This window comes from Apium graveolens, chromosome 1, assembly GCF_009905375.1.
Source record: "Apium graveolens cultivar Ventura chromosome 1, ASM990537v1, whole genome shotgun sequence".
Lineage (NCBI taxonomy): Eukaryota > Viridiplantae > Streptophyta > Magnoliopsida > Apiales > Apiaceae > Apium > Apium graveolens.
In genome coordinates, this window is record NC_133647.1 from 178,261,554 (window position 1) to 178,282,678 (window position 21,125).

General features: G+C 35.1%; 1 protein-coding gene and 2 long non-coding RNA genes across 3 annotated transcripts; all 3 read right to left on the reverse strand.

Annotated features, from left to right (window-relative positions):
• Positions 1-263: 263 nt before the first annotated feature.
• On the reverse strand, positions 264-2,171 carry LOC141712094 (uncharacterized). Its single transcript, XM_074514894.1, has 4 exons — positions 1,674-2,171; positions 1,362-1,587; positions 581-1,173; positions 264-461 (listed from the first exon to the last, which is right to left on the reverse strand). The coding sequence occupies exons 1-4, from the start codon at positions 2,169-2,171 to the stop codon at positions 264-266; spliced, it is 1,515 nt and encodes a 504-aa protein (XP_074370995.1).
• A 5,055-nt stretch (positions 2,172-7,226) lies between these two features.
• Positions 7,227-9,520, reverse strand: LOC141722412 (uncharacterized). The gene is made up of 7 exons (XR_012575436.1): positions 9,358-9,520; positions 9,199-9,264; positions 8,772-9,121; positions 8,612-8,683; positions 8,446-8,535; positions 7,456-8,360; positions 7,227-7,351 (listed from the first exon to the last, which is right to left on the reverse strand). It is a non-coding gene; the product is annotated as an uncharacterized LOC141722412 (long non-coding RNA).
• Positions 9,521-9,839: 319 nt separating this feature from the next.
• On the reverse strand, positions 9,840-10,758 carry LOC141724657 (uncharacterized). Its single transcript, XR_012576841.1, has 3 exons — positions 10,519-10,758; positions 10,367-10,429; positions 9,840-9,883 (listed from the first exon to the last, which is right to left on the reverse strand). It is a non-coding gene; the product is annotated as an uncharacterized LOC141724657 (long non-coding RNA).
• Positions 10,759-21,125: the final 10,367 nt, after the last annotated feature.

A 21,125-nucleotide genomic window follows, 5' to 3' on the forward strand; every position in this document is an offset into this window, starting at 1 on the left:
GTGGTAGACCAGGAATATTTATGGAGTTTAAATATTCCGGTGGGAACACAAAGCTTAAATCAGATGCGGTACCACCAAAATCTTCAGCCCTATCCACACTAAAATATGAAAAGGATTCCCCAGGAATAGTATCAACAATTGCTGAATTCAAATGAGTGACAACCTGATTTGTAGGAGTTAAAATTGCTCTTTCACTTAGGTAGCGTGGAGACTTGTACATGTTCAAAAAATCAGTATATGTCCATTGGATCATATTTCCCACATCATTTTTCATTTTCTAGATCACAGAACTGGGCAGGCACAATAATATCATCTTCTACAACTTCATAACGACCATTCAAAGGAGGAACAACTTTACCATTACCAATATCTAGAACCCAGTCGGCAAAATTCTTAAGGTTCGCAACTTCTTCTTCTGATTGACCTTGGTTAAGTCTCATATTCTTCTTTAAAAGGTAAATCTGAGCATTACGCCACAAGTAAGACCTGGTAATACATGCAGAGACAATGTCGCCACGGGACCCTAGGGAAATGACAGGAAGAATCTGTTGAAAATCACCACCATGCAAAACTGTGATACCCCCAAATGGCAGCTCATATTTGCTTGGATGAACCGATCGATTATGTCTCTTAAAGAATGATCAAGACATTCAAATGCATAACGGTGCTGCATAGGAGCCTCGTCCCATATAATAAGGCTGGTACGTTTTATAAGCTCCGCTATATCTGAATCATGGCCAATGCCACATGATGAATAATCATCAAGAATAATCGGTATTTTGAATCTTGAGTGCGCTGTCTGACCACCAGGCACAAGTGTCGCAGCTATCCCAGAAGAGGCAACAGGGAGTACAATTAGACCCATGGACCTCAGTTTGTAAATTAAAGTTTTCCAAAGAAAAGTTTTACCACAACCTCCGCTACCGTATGCAAAGAATAATCCACCAGCATTTTCCTTAACTGATTGAAGAACAGCATTGTAAATCTGTAATTGTTCCGGATAACATTTTAGGAATAGATAATCAAACTCTGCTGCCATCTCAGACATGTTATAACTAGTTTCATCTATAACCAAATTATTCAAACCAGTCTGCAAGTAACTTTGAGGAGGTATCGGTAATTGCTTAAAATGTTCTAGAGATTTTCCAACACAATGTAGCAATTTATCAATCTCTACATAAATTTTAAATAAAAAATTAAAACTAAAACATCACAATTATGTTCAAGCCATACAATGAATTATGTACAACATCATTATATATACAAATGCATAACAATATAATAGAGCAGAAAATAATACACGAACAACCCTGCCAAAGAATAAAACTCCAGCTGCTTCTCATTTAAAATTGATTGCAAACCATCAGATTTGTCTCTACGACCAAGAATGTCATCAATCATGTTCTTCCAATGCTCGTTCCACAGATGTCGGATATCTGTTACTTGACAATTAACAATAATATGCATAAACAAATGACGAATCTGAACTGGAAAACCAGATTTAGCAGCATCTGACAAAACCTCATGCCATTCATTATCATCATCCAGCAAGCCATAATGACGACATGCATCTTTGAAAGTTCTGTACTGCACACCATTAACTATCTTTAGATTATCAAATGAAGTAGGACCATGAACTTTTGACAGCAACAGTCGCAAAAACCATAATTCACCGGCACTGTGATGTGTATACAAAAGATGGCCAATCTGTTCCCCCTTTTCTGTGGTGTCCATATCTGATCCGTATCATTCCAAACATAAAATTGGGGAATTTCATCATAGGTGTATTGACGGGCAAGAGGATCGGTGCGATTCAGTTGAAAAAATGCTTCCAGTGGGCTGCGGCGGTACTTCTCACGATTGACTACTTTTTTAAGACACTCTTGCTCCCGAAAGGTACAGCTCCTCTCACCAGGAAAATGGAATGATAAACGATGAACAAATATGGATCGATGATGTATTGGAAAACTAAAAATCCGATGAGCAGCCTCAGATGCACATATATAACGTCCATCAAAATACTCATTTATCTCATCAACTGCCTCATCAGATTTCTCTGTGTTCCCTTCATTTTGACATGTTATTTCAACACTAACACGATCGTGTCCTTTAAGACAATACTTGAATAAGTACTTTAAGCTACGTGCATGGTAACAAATCTTAACATTCATGTGGCACTGGTATTTGACTAACAAATCGTGACTATATGGAACTACCCATTGATTATCCAGATTACATTTTCCTTTAGAAATAGTAATGTTGGTTTTACGACGTTTGTAAATTGGAAAACCGGATTGGTCAGAAGATGTTTGAGCTTGATACCTGTCATAATTGTTAAATAGTCAGGACAAATGGAAACATATATATCAATATTAAATATTTTATTCATTTTTCTAACTTACTTCTTCGGGAAATGCTTCGTACATTTAAAATCCTTCATACACGCACATTTGGAATTATCAATTCCGCAAGGCCCATGAATCATAAAAGATTGCACAACAGCATAACCTACAGGGTCTATTTTAAGATTTGAAGAATCTGGGCTATTGTTGGGTCCATGGGTCCTGGGTTCACATTCTGGTTTATATCATTTTGGTTGTTATTGTTGTTGTTGTTGGTTTCTTCATTCTGGGTGTTGGTGCGGGTATTTCTTCTGGGAGGCATTTTCTGTAAAGAATCAATTAATTTATTTAGCTTTTGAATCAAATCGTTGTATAAAAGAAAAGTTTTGTGAAATAGAAATATCTCTTTTTGAAAACAATTGTAACTAAGTAAATTGCATGCTTCTTTACAGAATTTAAACAGTTATAGAAGACAGGGTACATGGTATCACAGGGTATACTGGTGCAATAAATAAGGTAAAGTAAAACAGGTGCAATAAAGTAAATGACAGTGTTGGAAAGGAAAAGGTACTGATATATAGATCAAAAGTTTTAGGTAGTACAAGCGTAAAGACGCTTCGAAAGTAAAAGAAAAAAGGGTACAACAACCTACTCACTAGTCAGCATCGCTAGTCTATAAATACAACTCAAAAGTCTTATGATACACACTACACACTACTGTCCATACTACATAACCATAACAACACTGCTCAACATCTCCATCTCAAAATCTCTAACTCAGCTCCAAGGAAACTCTGGTCCTGCCAGCCTCTCAAAGTCCTCCATTACCTCAGTAGCCCAGCCCAGCAGTGCATCAGGGCCTCTGCTAGGTAGTGTAGCTCCATGTAGCCTAGCCTCAAGAACCCTCCGTGTCACATGAATCTCCTCTCGAAGCTCCCTCACACCACGATCAACATCTGTAGTCCTAATGATATGTTGTAACTCTCTAATCTGAGCCAACAAGGAATCATGCTCCAATAGAAGAGCCTCATACCGGTAATAAGGAACTGGGGGCAATGTAGACTGGAATGGGGCACTCGCTACTGAATGTCCAGTGGAATCTGAATCAGCTGGTGGGGGTCCTCTGACAGGTGGCCTCATGCCTGGAGGTGGAATAGCCTGCAATGGTACGGGCTGCAACACCGGTGGAGGTAGAATAGCCAATACTGGTGGAATAACAGGATGTGGATCCGATGCTGGTGCTCTAACTGAAGGCTCTGAGTGATCCGCTGATACGGGAATAAAAGAGTCGGCCATCTCTGCTATCTGAAATCATATCGTAATATAAGAATCTCGTACCACGACGCAAACTATACTAATACCGGTTATACCATAACACTCAACCTCTCGACGTTCTATCATCCTATACCTTACTTCTAATCCTACCCCTCTACCCATTCCCGTCAACCTAGGCTTGTGTCAGTGACTTAACCTGTGGCTTTGATACCAAACCTGTGGCGCCCTCCAAACCCGGGTCAAAAGTTTGGGGTCCACACACACACCTTAATTATAACCTGCTTATAACAATAATAAAGATAATAATAATATATGCAATGACCCTACTTACCAACCACCACGGACCACAACAGGTTAAAGTATGCACACAAGCCAAACACACTAATATATTACAAACCGTTCAAATCCCAACTATTTCAAATTCAAACTGAGTATTAAACATTCTTACAAACTTTTACAAACTTAAATTATTCCAAAAGAAGCCTACTAGCTCAGCTTTCTCAACCTGAACCCCTAGCTCTCGCGCTGGACTGGGGATCCTCTTTACCAACTGGTTCCTTTTTAATTGGAAAGAATATAAACAACATCGCACAAATGAGCTAACTAGCTCAGCAAGTCATAATGACAAAACTGAGAATAATGCTCATCAGGTAAATATGATTATGATATCAAGTGAACAATGGATTATGATTTAGAATTGGATATTATACTTTTAATTTAAAAACCAAGGTTAGGCTGCTGATTAGTCACGCACTAACCCCGAGCAAGGCACACAGCATTCCTCTAACTATTGGATCCAAGGCACACATTGGCCTAACTTGACCATTATATGGTCTGACCATGAATCTGGTCCACAATTTTATAAAAACAATCCCATTCTAACATAATAACAGAGTATGCAATAATAAACAATAACCGAAATCATTAACAACAATAAATGTTTAACAATGAAAGGGTTTCAATCCTTGTAAGGATCAATAAGGTAATTTAAAAGCTTGAATGCTGGGTAATGAAAGAATTGGATAACAAAGGAATCAACGTTTCAAGGTTTCAAGGATTTGGTCTTTCAAAGTATAAGACACCATGGGTTGAGTATATACTAGTTCATTTCAGTGTTTGGTATTTAGTTTGTATGTATTTGTAGAGTAGTATCGTAGATTTGTGGTTCTTGTTTGGGTATACAATAATCAATGGATTAGAAAGAATATGATTCATGGCTCAAGGACAATAACTGAAATCAGGATTTAGGTTTCTGTGCTTCAAAGCACTTGCAATATCACAGGATTATCAAGTACTACAATATCTCGAGAAAGTTCAGAACACTTGCCTGGTATTAGTTTACTACACTGCACTCGCTTCCAATCACAACCGTTTTACTCCTCAACTACCTGTTTCCCTTTCCTACGTCTTGCCTCTTCTGCTCACATATCATAAGCATATATCAATAATTTACTCATGGAATTCTATTCAACACATACTTCTATCTACCCTTCGTTTTACCCAAATCCGATTAATGGATTGAAAGTTATGCAATAATCAAGTAAACACCGAATATATAGACCGATAGTCAATTAACAAGTCACATATAGCACATAATACATCACGTAATCAATGATATATTATTTATAAAGAAGTCTCGGGTCATAAATAGGCTTTCTGGCATTTAAAATGATTTTTAAAATATTTTTCGGAATTAAAACGGGTCGTTGGATCAATTTCGGGTTAATAAACAGGGTTCGGTTGGCCCATTCTGGCTCCAAAATAATTTTAGAATAATTATCGAGCCTTGGAAATAATTTAGAATAATATTTTAAAGCTCGAAACTATTTTTCAGAATTTTTAAATCATTTTTAAATAATTAAATCTAATTAAATAACTAATTAAAATCAATTAATAATTAATTAAATCAATTAATCAATTAATTTTCGAATTAATTGACCAATTAATCAATTATAAATTAACTGAAATTAATTAACTAATTAATTTTGATTTATTTGTGAATTAAAAATAATTTTCAACATTAGAATAATAATTTTTAGAATTTTCAGAATTTTAAAAATGAATTTTTATAATAAAAATAAATAGGAAATATGATTTTTAAACATTTTATAAACAGGAATCCTAAATTTGCAAAGTCTGGAAACTTCAGGGACCTAACTGCATCGTTTTCAAAAGTTGGGGTACTAAACTGTAATTTTCCAACTCTTCGCCGGAAAACAGTCGGGTTTGCCGGGGAACACGTTCCCGGCGTCCTCACCCCACCAACACCTCCAGATCACATCTACACAACATCAGGAACACAACCATGCAATCAATTCATCCTAACAATCCCTGAGTTGGCCGGAATTTGGCCGTGAAGTTTTCCAGTTTCCGGCGAACATCGGAAAACTTCAAAACACAACTCCCTTCTCTACAGACCTCGTTGGTTCATGAAACTTATACGACTAGATTGCAAATTTCACAGAGAACACAACCCACTATAACACAACATCAATCTATCACAGAATAAGAAACCCCCAAATTTCAATTAAGAACATTCATACGGGTTATAAACCCTAATTTTGAAATTCGAAAATCAAACTCAAATTTGAACATGTTATTGAACTCCAAATCAGACGTATGACATATGAAAATCATCAGGAAAACAAGCTCTACAACATGCAATCATCAAATCATACAAACAATCATCCGAACAAAAATTCATATTTTTAATAAAATAAATTCGAAAATAAATAAATTTTTAGAAAAATAACCTTGATTTCTGCAGTGAAACAAAGCTCAAAATCTGATAGAACACTTCAAATCCTTCGTTTTGGTTACTCAAGCTTTGAAAACAGAGATCGGTAACGCCTTCGTTTTGCTGTTTGATTCTTAGAACAGTTTTAGGAAATTAGGGCTTTTCTCTGAAAATTATATAATTAACTATCTGCAAATGATTTTGATACGAAATAAAATACGGTAAAAGGCTATTTATAATTACGGAAAATTTGTATCCCGTTGGATCATTCCGGATATAAAATGGTACGTTTATTTGTAAAAACTGATCCAAACGGTATCGGTTTTCGGGATAATTATCCAAATCAGTACAATTTGTACTGCGGTCTTGGTCTCAGCGCCTGGTTACACGTATTACGAAGTGATAATTGTGATAGTTTAATAAAAAGCTCCCGTTTATCGAAAATACGGGTTTTATTGATTTAACGAAACGAATATTGTATCGAAAATGTTGCGCCGGGACCCGCGCAGGACAAACCGTACGCCGGATCGAAAAAGTCGAAATATGGAATATGCTCGGAATATTATAATTAGGTTAGGAAGGAGTTCTCGAAAGAGTTTCGGGTTCCAAAAACGTAACAACGGTTGACGTCGGTTGGTTCCCGTTTTTATAAAATAGATTTTAATTACCCGGAAAAAGATTTTAGAAATTTCATATGATTCTTATAAATTCATAAACCAACATAAAAATAATTAGGAAGATATGACAATTATCTATATTTTATTTTGGACATATAAAAATTAAAATACTCAATTAATATTATTTTTTGAATATTCAAGTACTGATAACACTTAACAATTAGCTCACAGAATAGATACTGAACACACATAATAATTATATAATAGCAAAAATAATTACACGATATATCCCGGATATTACAGACGTGACTGCTCAATACATGAAAAAGCGTCAACTACATACTGCTGGAACAATCTACCGCCCAATCGAACTTGTAATCCTGTTTGTAGTAAAAATCTAATATTTGTAAGAATACTAAACAATAACCTAAATTGTAATTTAAAATTGAACAAATTTAAATAAGAAATTTGATTCCAACAATACCTTCATTCAGGCGTACTTGTAACTTGTAAGCATAATACTCTTTCATTGTTATCCGCTTACGTTTCTTCTTGGACCGGTTCTCAGGATCAACATAAGATATTTCATCATGATATCCATCCTCGCCAGCTGGAAACAGAAGTGGGTACTGTAGTGCCATTAGAGATGGATGAATAGTTGAGATTCATTCAAGATCTTTATTTTATTTCTCTAAAATAATGTCACGTTCACCAACAGTGGTTTTTTCGTCTCCAACCATTACAATTGCAACTTCATCAGAAGGACCAATTTTATTCTCACGCCCACTCTCTGAACGACTTACTTTAATTTTGATCTTCAGGTCTCTTATAGGCTCCTCTCTGAAATGATCACGAGCATAACGAAATTTGTGAACCAAATGATTAGTATCATCCAATATTCTAATCAACCCTTCAACAATTCCGGTGTCTATTTCGTCACCATCATCAACTTTAACCCACTTCGTTCGGTTATCAACCTCGTGCTCAATATCATATACATAAAGTTGACAAAATTTGGGATCTTCTCCATCATCCGGTATGAGAGTACCGAAAACATGATGATTTTGACCATTAAGCCGATATATGTAAGGAGTTCTTCCACGATTTATAGAATTATCCACCTTACCACCCATAGATTAAAAGCAAACATGGCATTATAGAGCCTAATGTTTTTCTTGAAATGTCTTGACTTAGACTTATTATTGTACAGCTCAAATAGGTATGAAGGAATTGGAGGAGATTCGGGCAATTTTATTTGACCTTGTGAACAACAAATGCTAAACTTAGGCAAACCACGGGTGACATTTCTATTAACCCTCTCTTCTTTCCACATTATAGCACGTCACTTGGGACATTCTGCGTCAGAAGATCCTAAGGTTGCATTACCATCTGCTAATCAAAATAGGCTCAAAATATTAGACCTAAACAGTAACAAATAAAACAAACTGTCAAAATAATGTAACAGAGAAAAAACCAGGAATAGCAGCCTCATTCTGCATTCTGTCATTCTTATGAACATCACTTTCTTCTGAAAAAGCACCTTCATCTTCATCATGGACATATTCTACATTTTTATGAAACAATAATCAGAATTGTTATTAGGCAAGCAAAATAATAGTACATGGATAAAATCTTTTGACCATCATCCCAAGGTAGATCATCTTCATCATCACTCAAACCATCAACAACATTTTCACCAACCAAACTTTACTCTGAAACATAAGGTGTCATTACAAATTTAATGAATGTAGTGTTCAAAGGAACAATAGATGCAAAACAAACAATGTATGAACAACAGACCAGCATTCTCATAGTCAACATCAGGAATGGAAGATTCTTCAAACAATCGTGAAGCTGATGATGCAGAAACTTCGGGAGCCACAAATCGACTTTGTTTCGTATTTACAATTTGCTCATTCGCAGACGACTTCCCAACAAAATTACATGTTAATCAAATCTATTGAACTCTATTTACGAAAATTATAGTCAAGTATGCAATGAATATTTTGGGTAGAGTTTTTCATTACCAGCAATGTTAGACAATTCATATCCTTTTTCAACAGTACCTGGATGGCGTTCATGAACTCTATGAACACTCAGTTTCTTACTTGCCAAAACTTCAGTTAAACATGATTTAACTGGTGTGGTACCTAATCAAATACAGATACAAAATGTAAACAATTTATCGCATTGACTAATTACAATACAAAAAAATGCAAATACATACTTCGATTCAATCTGTCAGAAATATCAGAAAGCGGACTTCTAAAAACACCAGAATCATGGATAATATCTGCAAATCCATTAAAACGTGTTTCAGTGCATTAATGATGTCATATATACACCAAGAACATATAACAATTCTCTATTGGTCTAAATACATTACCTTCAGAGAGCTTTGACTTGGGTGTGGCTTTCAAGGTATTTACAGGAACATGTTTATTAATTGTGTTTCTTTGGGCATTTTTCTGAGGATTTTGGGATGAGGACTCTATTTTTGAACAAAAAACAGAAATGTCATTTCTTCCACCCTCAAAACTTGAATGAGCAAGCCCTGTAGATGAATTCAGAATGGTTACAAACCAACAAAAAGGTTAAACCAAAATAATGATTTAGTCATAGAAACATGAATAATGGAAAAATGGAGAGTGATATGTGCATTTAAAACATCCAATCATGATAACATGGCCATTGATAATGTCCCCCTATAAAATCTGAAGATGTAGTACCAGATTTAGTAATAAATAACTACATATCTTTCATCATAAATAAATAAATTCTTAAAACTGACATTATCAAAACAGTTTATAATAAATATTCATACAAAAGTAATGATTGAGGATACAGTATTTACACACCAACATTCTCCTTGTTAGCATCATTAGGCTTCATTTGTTTCTTCACGGTGGATCCTACAAAAAAAGCACCAGTTTTAGGTATAGAAATTGGAGAGGCTTAACCGAAAAACATCAATTATTCAGCCAAATTCTACAAAATTAAACGAATATCATTTCTAAAAATACCCAAATCAGAGCGAAAAAAATTGAAAGTATCAAGTTTAAGATGATTGTAAGATGCCAGCAAAATAACACAAAAGTTGTTAGATTTTTACATTCAGACCTAATGACAACAAACTCAGAACAAAATACAAACCTCTTTCATTTCACTCTGTGTTTGAAAAATCAATCCCAATAATTATGAAGGTGATGAAAGAAGTACACAATAAACAAACAAAACATATAAAAAGGGAATTCAAAACTTCAAACACAGAAGGTAGCTGGCCATGGTATAAAGTTTCAAAAAAATTGAATTCAAAACTTCAAAATCAATGAGGAACATTTCATATTTATAGTAACATAGAAATTGGATAAGACAACCTTACAATGAGGAAGTACCTGCAAATATCATGTTGGCATTAGGTGCCAACAACTTCAGCTCATCTACCGCTTCAGTACAATCTTCCACATCGAAAAAAAGTAAATTGATAAATGTAATTTCATTGTTGCTATACATGAATGAATTGTATGGCAGTAAATAAATCGAATACCTTTTATTAAGTCAATCACAATAGATCCATGAGTTGGTTTACCGAATTTGTCAATTATTAAATTTCCATCCATGTCACGGAAATGATCCGTAAAAAGAGAGTCAAACATTGTCAAAGAGAATTTCATATCTCCCATATATGTGAAAAGAATCATGTAATTTTGTAGGATTTCATATTTATGCATAAAGCGTTGTAATCCATAAATTTTGTTAGTTTTAGAACATAAATGGAACTGCATCATTTTCCCACCGCCCACATCAACCTCTATAGAAGTACCAGATATTAGGCTAGAATGTTTGTCCATAAATAATTCAGGCACTTCCTGAAATTAATTTCACGAACATAAGATTCTAAAATGCATTATAATAAGAATCACATACCGTAAATTTATGATGTAATTGTATTTACAAAGGTACATAAAAATTACCATTACTCCATCTGTAATGTTACTCCTACTTATAACCTTCAAAAACTTTGGATAAAATTTTATTATACCATCAGCTGATCACATATAACTATTATCAGAATTCCTAATAATAAAATGAATTACTATTTTCATTAAAAATAAAAGAACAACATTAATGTATTTTATGTTAAGAGTCATTACCTGGATGTGAAATAGAAGTCGAACCAAGACTCTCCGGTAATAGAATAACTTTAAATTTGTTATTTTGGTTCATCTCTGAGAATACTACTACATCCCCGCGCTCACAAGATTACATTCCTGAAAAAATTGAAACCAGCAGTTATCGAAGTATGACTCACCATTTACCCATTCTAATTTGATGGTCCACTTGAATTTGTCAAAGTGAACTTCAATAAACGGAACAGATTGATTTAAGTTCAAAGCCGAACATGCATTTGATGAAAGAACATACCCAAAATTATAGCAAATTTAGAGACGAATCATTAAATGTAAAAGTTTTTTACAGTTGCAAGAATATACCTTACTAAAATTGTCAATTATAACATCTGTAAAAAAAATACCCTTCTGATGAAAATACAAATGAATTAATGTCAATTTTGAAAGCAATACTAATTTAGCGTTGCTTAGGGATGGGCTATGGGGTGGCCGAATTAACCGGTTTTGTTTGGGCTAGATTCATTTACCGTGAACTGACCCAATTAGTGTATATATATTTAAAATCCTTAAAATTGTAAGGACATCTCCAACAACTTTGATCGAAAAATCTAAATTAGGATCACCAATTCCTTAAAATATTGATCCAACTTTTAGAATTACTCCAAAAATATGTTCCAAATATTTCATGCGATTGACATTTACATGTAATAAAATAGATAAAGCAATTTTGGAATAAACATAGTGTATATTAACATTTTGTATACTTGAATGAAAGTTGTGCACCCATCCTGTATAATATACAGATGCCAATACATCAGTAAAAGTACACATGTGACTTAATGAGATAGTCCGCATAAAAATATCATGCTAAGAAAATTTATCTTAAATTGTATTGTTTAATCATTATTAACAATTTATATAAAATGTTAAAAAGTAACTAAATTAGAAAAAAAAATATTACACCTTAAAGTATTATAATTTTGCATTTCATTCACAAAGAATACATAAAAGGTATTAATTAACATACACAAGTTGCGTTAAAGCTTATTTCTTTTAGAAGCGGTCCAAGAAATCTTCGAATACTTTGCATTGAGTGATTTAGAAGTTGTAGATTTTTATCGGCCCTTCTGACTCTTCAATTTACTTCAATTTAAATTTTAATAAATAACATTTTGGTCATTATATTAAGTTTTAGTTAGACAATAAATGTTGTTAATATTAAATATATTTTACATTAAATTTTATAATAGAGAAATAAAAAAATTTAAATTGGATCACCAACAAATCCAAAAATTGATTGAAATTTAAGAGCAACTGCAATAGTGTCATTGAAATATTGGATCTAATTGTCATTTACATATAATCATTTATGTAAACCAATTTGGGATAAACAATACTACAAACATAGCCTATAGTAAGTTTTGTTTAACTTGAAATTAATGTTTTGAATCCTGATCTGGATAATATATAGGTATAGATTACCTCACTAGAAGAACACATGTGAATATGATGAGATATTCCGCATATATTTACCATATATTGCACATGTAAAAATGATAAGGATTGACCAATTTCTACACAATTTATAGATTAAGAAAACAAAAAATAGTTAATACACATAAAAATATAAAAATTTAGCACTTAATTAACGAAAAAAGCGTTATTTGCAATAATGAACATACCAAAGAATTTTCTAAAAGAATTTTTTTTTGAAATAGTATATTCTTCCCACAAATGCTTAGTGAATGTTTTTCTAAATTCAATATGTTCCTCTTCATTTTTGGTGGCAGACGCATTAAGTCGGAAGGAAAAGTTAAATGAATTATCAGTACTTGAAGATATATATAAGGAATTTCAGAAATTGGAATTGGAAATTAGAGTTTGCGAGCCTGAGAAAGCGAAAGTGTACAGTATGACTTTCCAGCCGGAGTTGTTGGAGAAAATAAAGAAATGTCAGAAAGATGTAATGGATCAAGATATAAATCGTTTGATAGGTGAAGAATTATGCACGCAGAAGGATGATCAAGGCATTTTGAGATTTTCATCTAGAATCTGGATTCCACCAGTGACGGAGTTAAAGAATGAAATTTTACAAGAAGCACATAGTTCAAGATATTCCATCCATCCAGGGAGTACCAAAATGTACAGAGATTTAAAGAAAAATTATTGGTGGCCAGATATGAAGAGGGAAATTGCGGAATGGGTTAGCAAATGTTATACCTGTCAGAGAGTTAAAGCAGAGCATCAAAGACCAAGCGGATTGCTACAGCCATTGGAGATTCCAGAGTGGAAGTGGGAACATATTACCATGGATTTCATAGTTGGATTACCAAGGACAAGAGCTAATCATGATGCCATTTGGGTTATAGTGGATAGACTTACCAAGTCAGCTCATTTTCTGCCTATAAATGAAAGATTTTCGCTCGACAAGTTGGTCCATATGTACCTAAAAGAAATTGTAGTTCGTCATGGAGTTCCAGTGTCTATCGTATCTGATCGAGATCCAAGGTTTAATTCAAGATTCTGGAAGAGTTTTCAAGAATGTTTGGGAACAAGACTGAATATGAGTACAGCTTATCACCCCCAAACAGATGGCCAAAGTGAAAGAACGATCCAGACAATCGAGGATATGTTACGTGTTTGTGCTATTGATTTCAAAGGAAGTTGGGACGAACATTTACCCCTGGTAGAGTTTGCTTACAACAACAGTTATCATGCCAGCATTGGAATGCCACCTTATGAAGCCCTTTATGGACGCAAATGTAGATCTTCATTATATTGGAATGAAGTAGGAGAACGCAAAATACTCGGACCTGAATTGGTGCAACAGACAAAGGAAGTTGTTGAAATTATCCAGAAGAGATTAATAGCCGCACAAAATCGTCAGAGGAGATATGCAGACCAGTCAAGGAAAGACATGGAATTTGAAGAAGGGAGCTTGGTATTATTAAAAGTATCACCGTGGAAAGGACTAACGAGGTTTGGGAAGAAAGGGAAGCTAAGCCCAAGATATGTCGGACCTTTTGAGATCCTAAAGAGCGTTGGCAAAGTCGCTTACGAATTGGCGTTACCTCCGCACATGGGGCACATTCACAATGTTTTTCATGTATTGATGCTCAAGAAATATAATCCAGACTCCAGGCATGTAATAGAATATGAGCCAATAGAGCTTCAGGCAGATTTATCATATGTAGAGAATCCAATAGAGATTTTAGAGGAAAAAGAGAAAGTATTGAGGAATAAAGTGATAAAGTTAGTAAGAGTATTGTGGAAAAACCCAAAGGTTGAAGAGTCAACCTGGGAGTTAGAAAGTGATATGAGAGAAAAGTATCCTCATTTATTTTCTTAGGAGATTCTGAGGACAGAATCCTTTTAAGGGGGAAGGATGTAATATCCGGGATATATCGTGTAATTATTTTTGATATTAAATAATTATTATGTGTGTTCAGTATCTATTTTGTGAGATAATTGTTAAGTGATATATGTACTTGAATATTCAAAAATAATATTAATTGAGTATTTTAATTTTTATATGTCCAAAATAAAATATAGATTATTGTCATATCTTCCTAATTATTTTTATGTTGATTTATAGATTTATAAGAATCATATGAAATTTTTAAAATCTTTTTCCGGGTAATTAAAATTTATTTTATAAAAACGGGAACCAACCGACGTCAACCGTTGTTACGTTTTTGGAACCCGAAACTCTTCCGAGAACTCCTTCATAACCGAATTGTAATATTCCGAGCATTTTCCATGTTTCGACTTTTTCGATCCGGCGTACGGTTTGTCCTGCGCGGGTCCCGGCACAACATTTTCGATATAATATTCGTTTCGGTATATTAATAAAACCCGTATTTTCGATAAACGGGAGCTTTTTATTAAACTATCCCAATTATCACTTCGTAGTACGTGTAACTGGGTGCTGAGACCAAGACCGCAGTACAAGCTGTACTGATTTGGATAATTATCCCGAAAACCGATACCGTTTGGATCAGTTTTTATAAATAAACGTACCATTTTATATCCGGAATGATCCAACGGGATACTAATTTTCCGTAATTATAAATAGCCTTTTACCGTATTTTATTTCGTATAAAAATCAATTGCAGACAGATAATTATATAATTTTACAGAGAAAAATCTTATATTCATAAACTGTTCTAAGAATCAAACAGCAAAACGAAGGCGTTACCGATCTCTGTTTTTAAAGCTTGAGTAACCAAAACGAAGGATTTGAGGTGTTCTATCAGATTCTGAGCTTTGTTTCACTGCAGAATCAAAGGTTTAATTTCTAAAAATTTATTTATTTTCGAATTTATTTTATTAAAAATATGAATTTTTGTTCGGATGATTGTTTGTATGATTTGATGATTGCATGTTGTAGAGCTTGTTTTCCTGATGATTTTCATATGTCATACGTTTGATTTGGAGTTCAATAACATGTTCAAATTTGAGTTTGATTTTCGAATTTTAAAATTAGGGTTTATAACCCGTATGAATGTTCTTAATTGAAATTTGGGGGTTTCTTATTCTGTGATAGATTGATGATGTGTTATAGTGGGTTGTGTTCTCTGTGAAATTTGCAATCTAGTCGTATAAGTTTCATGAACCAACGAGGTCTGTAGAGAAGGGAGTTGTGTTTTGAAGTTTTCCGATGTTCGCCGGAAACTGGAAAACTTCACGGCCAAATTCCGGCCAACTTAGGGATTGTTAGGATGAATTGATTGCATGGTTGTGTTCCTGATGTTGTGTAGATGTGATCTGGAGGTGTTGGTGGGGTGAGGACGCCGGGAACGTGTTCTCCGGCGAACCCGACTGTTTTCCGGCGAAGAGCTGGAAAATTACAGTTTGGTACCCCAACTTTTGAAAACGATGCAGTTAGGTCCCTGAGGTTTGCAGACTTTTCAAATTTAGGATTCCTGTTTATAAAATGTTTAAAAATCATATTTCTTATTTATTTTTATTATAAAAATTCGTTTTTAATTTCTGAAAATTCTAAAAATTATTATTTTAATTCCGAAAATTATTTTTAATTCACAAATAAATCTGAATTAATTAGTTAATTAATTTCAGTTAATTTTTAATTGATTAATTAGTCAATTAATTCGAAAATTAATTGATTAATTGATTTAATTAATTATTAATTGATTTTTAATTAATTATTTAATTAGATTTAATTATTAAAAATGATTTAAAAATTCTGAAAAATAGTTTCGAGCTTTAAAATATTATTCTAAATTATTTTCAAGGCTCGATAATTATTCTAAAATTGTTTCGGAGCCAGAATTGGCCAACTGAACCCTGTTTATTAACCCGAAATTGATCCAACGACCCGTTTTAATTCCGAAAAATGTTTTAAAAATTATTTTAAATACCCGAAAGCACATTTATGACCCGAGACTTCTTTATAAATGATATGTCATTGATTACGTGATGTATTATGTGTTATACGTGACCTGTTGTTTGACTATCGGTCTATATATTCGGTTTTTACTTCGTTATTGCATAGATTTCAATCCGTTAATCGGATTTGGGTAAAACGAAGGGTAGATAGAAGTGTGTGTTGAATAGAACTCTATGAGTTGATGATTGATAGATACTTATGATATGTGAGCGGAAAAGGCAAGACGTAGGAAAGGAAAACAGATAGTTGAAGAGTAAGACGGTTGTGATTGGAAGTCAGTGCAGAGTAGTAAGCTAATACCAGGCAAGTGTTCTGAACTTTCTCGAGACATTGTAATTCTTGATAGTCTTGTTGACATTGCAAGTGCTTTGAAGCACGGAAACCTAAACCCTGATTTCAGTTATTGTTCTTGAGCCATGAACCATATCCTTTCTAAGCTATTGATTATTGTAAACCCAAACTCGAACCTAAGTATACGATACTATTCCATAAATACATGCAAACAAAATCCCAAACACTGAACTGAATTACTTGTACATTCAACCATTGTATCCTATGCTTTGAGAGCCCAAATCTTTGAAACCCTGAAATATTGATTCTTTTGTTATCCAATTCTTTCATTACCCAGCGTTCAAGCTTTTAAACTACTTATTTGATCCTTACAAAGATTGAAAACCTTTCATTGTTAAACACTCATTGTTGTTAATGATTTTGGTTATTGTTTATTATTGCATATTCTGTTATTATGTTAGAATTGGATTGTTTTTATAAAATTGTGGACCAGATTCGTGGTCAGACCATATAATGGTCAAGTTAGGCCAATGTGTGCCTTGGATCCAGTAGTTAGAGCAATGCTGTGTGCCTTGCTCGGGGTTAGTGCGTGACTGATCAGCAGCCTAACCTTGGCTTTTAAATTAAAAGTATAATATCCAATTCTAAATCATAATCCAATGTTCACTTGATATCATAATCATAGTCACCTGATGATCATTATTCTCAGTTTTGTCATTTTGACTTGCTGAGCTAGTTAGCTCATTTGTGCGATGTTGTTTATATTCTTTCCAGTTAAAAAGGAACCAGTTGGTAGCGAGGATCCCCAGTCCAGCGCGAGAGCTAGGGGTTCAGGTTGAGGAAGCTGAGCTAGTAGGCTTCTTTTGGGATAATTTAAGTTTGTAAAAGTTTGTATTAATGTTTGATACTCAGTGTGAGTTTGAAATAGTTGGGATTTGAACGGTTTGTAATATATTAGTGTGTTTGGCTTGTGTGCATACTTTAACCTGTTGCGGTTCGTGGTAGTTGATAAGTAGGGTCACTGCATATATTATTATTATCTTTATTATTGTTATAAGCAGGTTATAATTAAGATATGTGTGTGGACCCCAAACTTCTGACCCGGGTTTGGAGGGCGCCACAGGTTTGGTATCAGAGCTACAGGTTATAAGTCACTGACACAAGCCTAGGATAACGGGAATGGGTAGAGGGTTAAGATTAGAAGTAAGGCATAGGATGAGAGAATGTTGAGAGGTTGAGTGCTTCGGTATATCAGGTATTAGTATAGTTTGCGTTATGGAATGAGATTCTTATATTGTGATATGATTTCAGATAGCAGAGATGGCCGATTCTTTTATTCCTGTATCAGCTGATCACTCAGAGCCTTCAGTTGGAGCACCAGCATCGGATCCACGTCCTGTGATTCCACCAGCATTGGCTATCTACCTCCACCGGTGTTGCAGCCCGTGCCACTGCAGGCTATTCCACCTCCAGGCATGAGGCCACCTGTTAGAGGACCCCCACCAGCTGATTCAGATTCCACTGGGCATTCAGTAGCGAGTGCCCCATTCCAGTCTACATTGCCCCCAGTTCCTTATTACCGGTATGAGGCTCTTCTATTGGAGCGTGATTCATTGTTGGCTCAGATTAGAGAGTTACAGCATATCATCAGGACTACAGATGTTAATCATGGTGTGAGGGAGCTTCGAGAGGAGATTCATGTGACCCGGAGGGATCTTGAGGCTAGGTTACATGGAGCTACACTACCTGGCAGGGGCCCTGATGCACTGTTGGGCTGGGCTACTGAGGTGATGGAGGACTTTGAGAGGCTAGCAGGACCAGAGTTTCCTTGGAGCTGAGTTAGAGATTTTGAGATGAAGATGTTGAGTAGTGTTGTATGGTTATGTAGTATGGACAGTAGTGTGTAGTGTGTATCAGAAGACTTTTGAGTTGTATTTATAGACTAGCGATGCTGACTAGTGAGTAGGTTGTTGTACCCTTTCTGCTTTTACTTTTGAAGCGTCTTTACGCTTGTACTACCTAAAACTTTTGATCTATATATCAGTACCTTTTCCTTTCCAACACTGTCATTTATTTTATTGTACCTATTTTACTTTACCTTATTTATGGCACCAGTATACCCTGTGATACCATGTACCCTGTTTTCTCTAACTGTTTATATTCTGTAAAGAAGCATGCAATTTACTTAATTACAACTGTTTTCAAAAAGAGATATTCTTGTTTTCCAAAACTTTTCTTTTATGCAAATATTTGATTCAAAAGCTAAATAAATTGATTGATTCTTTACAGAAAAATGCCTCCCAAAAGAAATACCCGCACCAACACCCAGAATGAAGAAACCAACAACAACAACAATAACAATCAAAATGATATAAACCAGAATGTGAACCCAGGACCCATGGACCCAGCAATAGCCCCGATTCTTCAAATCTTGGCCCAACAAACAGTTCACCTGGCACAACAACAGCAGAGACAGACCAATCCCCAGGTAACTTTCAAAACTTTTCAGGCAATAAACCCACCAGAATTCAATGGTTCCTTAGAGCCAATTGAAGCAAATGTTTGGTTAAAGGAAATAGAAAAGGCATTTGCCTTAGTGAAAGTGAAAGAGGAACAGAAGGTTGAGTTTGCAAGTTACTATCTGAAGAATGAGGCCACCTATTGGTGGGAAATGGTGAAGACATTGGAAGGCACAGATGTTATTAGTTGGGAAAGGTTCAAGGAATTGTTTTTAGAAAAGTATTTTCCTCAGTTTGTTCAGGATCAAATGGAGCTGAAGTTTTTAGAGTTAAAGCAAAGGAATATGTCGGTAACAGATTATGAAGGGAAGTTTGAGGAATTGTCAAGGTATGTGCCGTCGTATGTTGATACTGATAGAAAGAAAGCTAAGAGATTCCAGCAAGGCTTGAAGCCATGGATCAGGGGGAAAGTAGCTATTTTTGAATTGGATACCTACGTCGGGGTTGTACAGAAAGCTATGATCGCAGAGACAGAGAGTGAGATGTTCCAGAAAGATAAGGAAAGCAAGAAAAGGAAAGTTGAGGGAAGTGAGGGTCGGTCACAAACAGGGAAGTTTCCAAATTTTAAGAAGGACAAGTTTCAGCCAGGGAGAAATTTTAATTTCAGGAGACAAAATGCAGGAGACGGAGGCCAGGGCAATCGTTCAGCTAATGTGAATCCGCCGAATCAGTTGAGATTAACTTTTCCAGATTGTCAAGTATGTGGAAAGAAGCATGGAGGAGTTTGTAACAAGTTGAATATGGTATGTTTTAAATGCAACCAGAAAGGGCACTACTCGAGGGAGTGCCGAAATCAGCCAGCAAATAAGGATCAGCCTATCCGGAATCCAGCAGTGAAGGTTCCAGTCATTGGATTTACATGCTTTAAATGTGAGAAGCCAGGACATATAGCCAGGGATTGCAAGACACCAGCCCCAGTCAGTAATGCATTGAGGATTATGGGATCTACCCCAACAGTGAATGAGACTTCAAGGGCTAGAGTTTTTGACATGTCGGTGAAGGATGCGATCCAGGATACGGATGTCGTGGCAGGTACGCTTAATATGAATTCTTTATGTGCCAAAGTGTTAATAGACTCGGGAGCAACTCGATCATTTGTTTCACAAGATTTTATTAGTAAATTAAACTGTCCAGTTGAGTGCTTAAATGAAATAATGACTGTGGAATTAGCAAATCAAGAACGTGTAACTATAAACCAAGTTTGTGGAAATTGTGAGATTGAGATTTCTGCTAGTAAGTTTTGTGTAGATTTGATACCATTTAAGTTAGGAGAATTTGATGTGATATTAGGGATGGATTGGTTATCTAAGCATGATGCTCAGATAGATTGTCGAAATAAGAAAGTAATGGTGAAAACGCCAGACGAAAGAATAGTAACGTTCAAGGGACAGAAGCAGGTAAAGAAGTTCTTAACGATGATTCAAGCCAAGAAGTTACTACGGCAAGGATGCGAGCATTTCGTAGCATACGTGATTGACAAAAGTCAGGAGCCAGCAAAACTTGAAGATATCCCAGTAGTGAATGAATTTCCAGACGTATTTCCCGACGAATTGCCAGGACTTCCTCCAGATAGAGAAATTGAATTTGCGATCGACTTAGCACCTGGAACAGAACCAGTATCCAAAGCCCCATACAGAATGGCGCCTGTTGAGATGAAAGAGCTAGCAAAGCAATTGCAGGAATTGTTAGAAAAAGGAGTAATCAAACCCAGCGTATCCCCGTGGGGAGCCCCGGTATTATTTGTCAAGAAGAAAGATGGAAGCATGACACTGTGCATTGACTATAGGGAACTCAACAAGCTGAC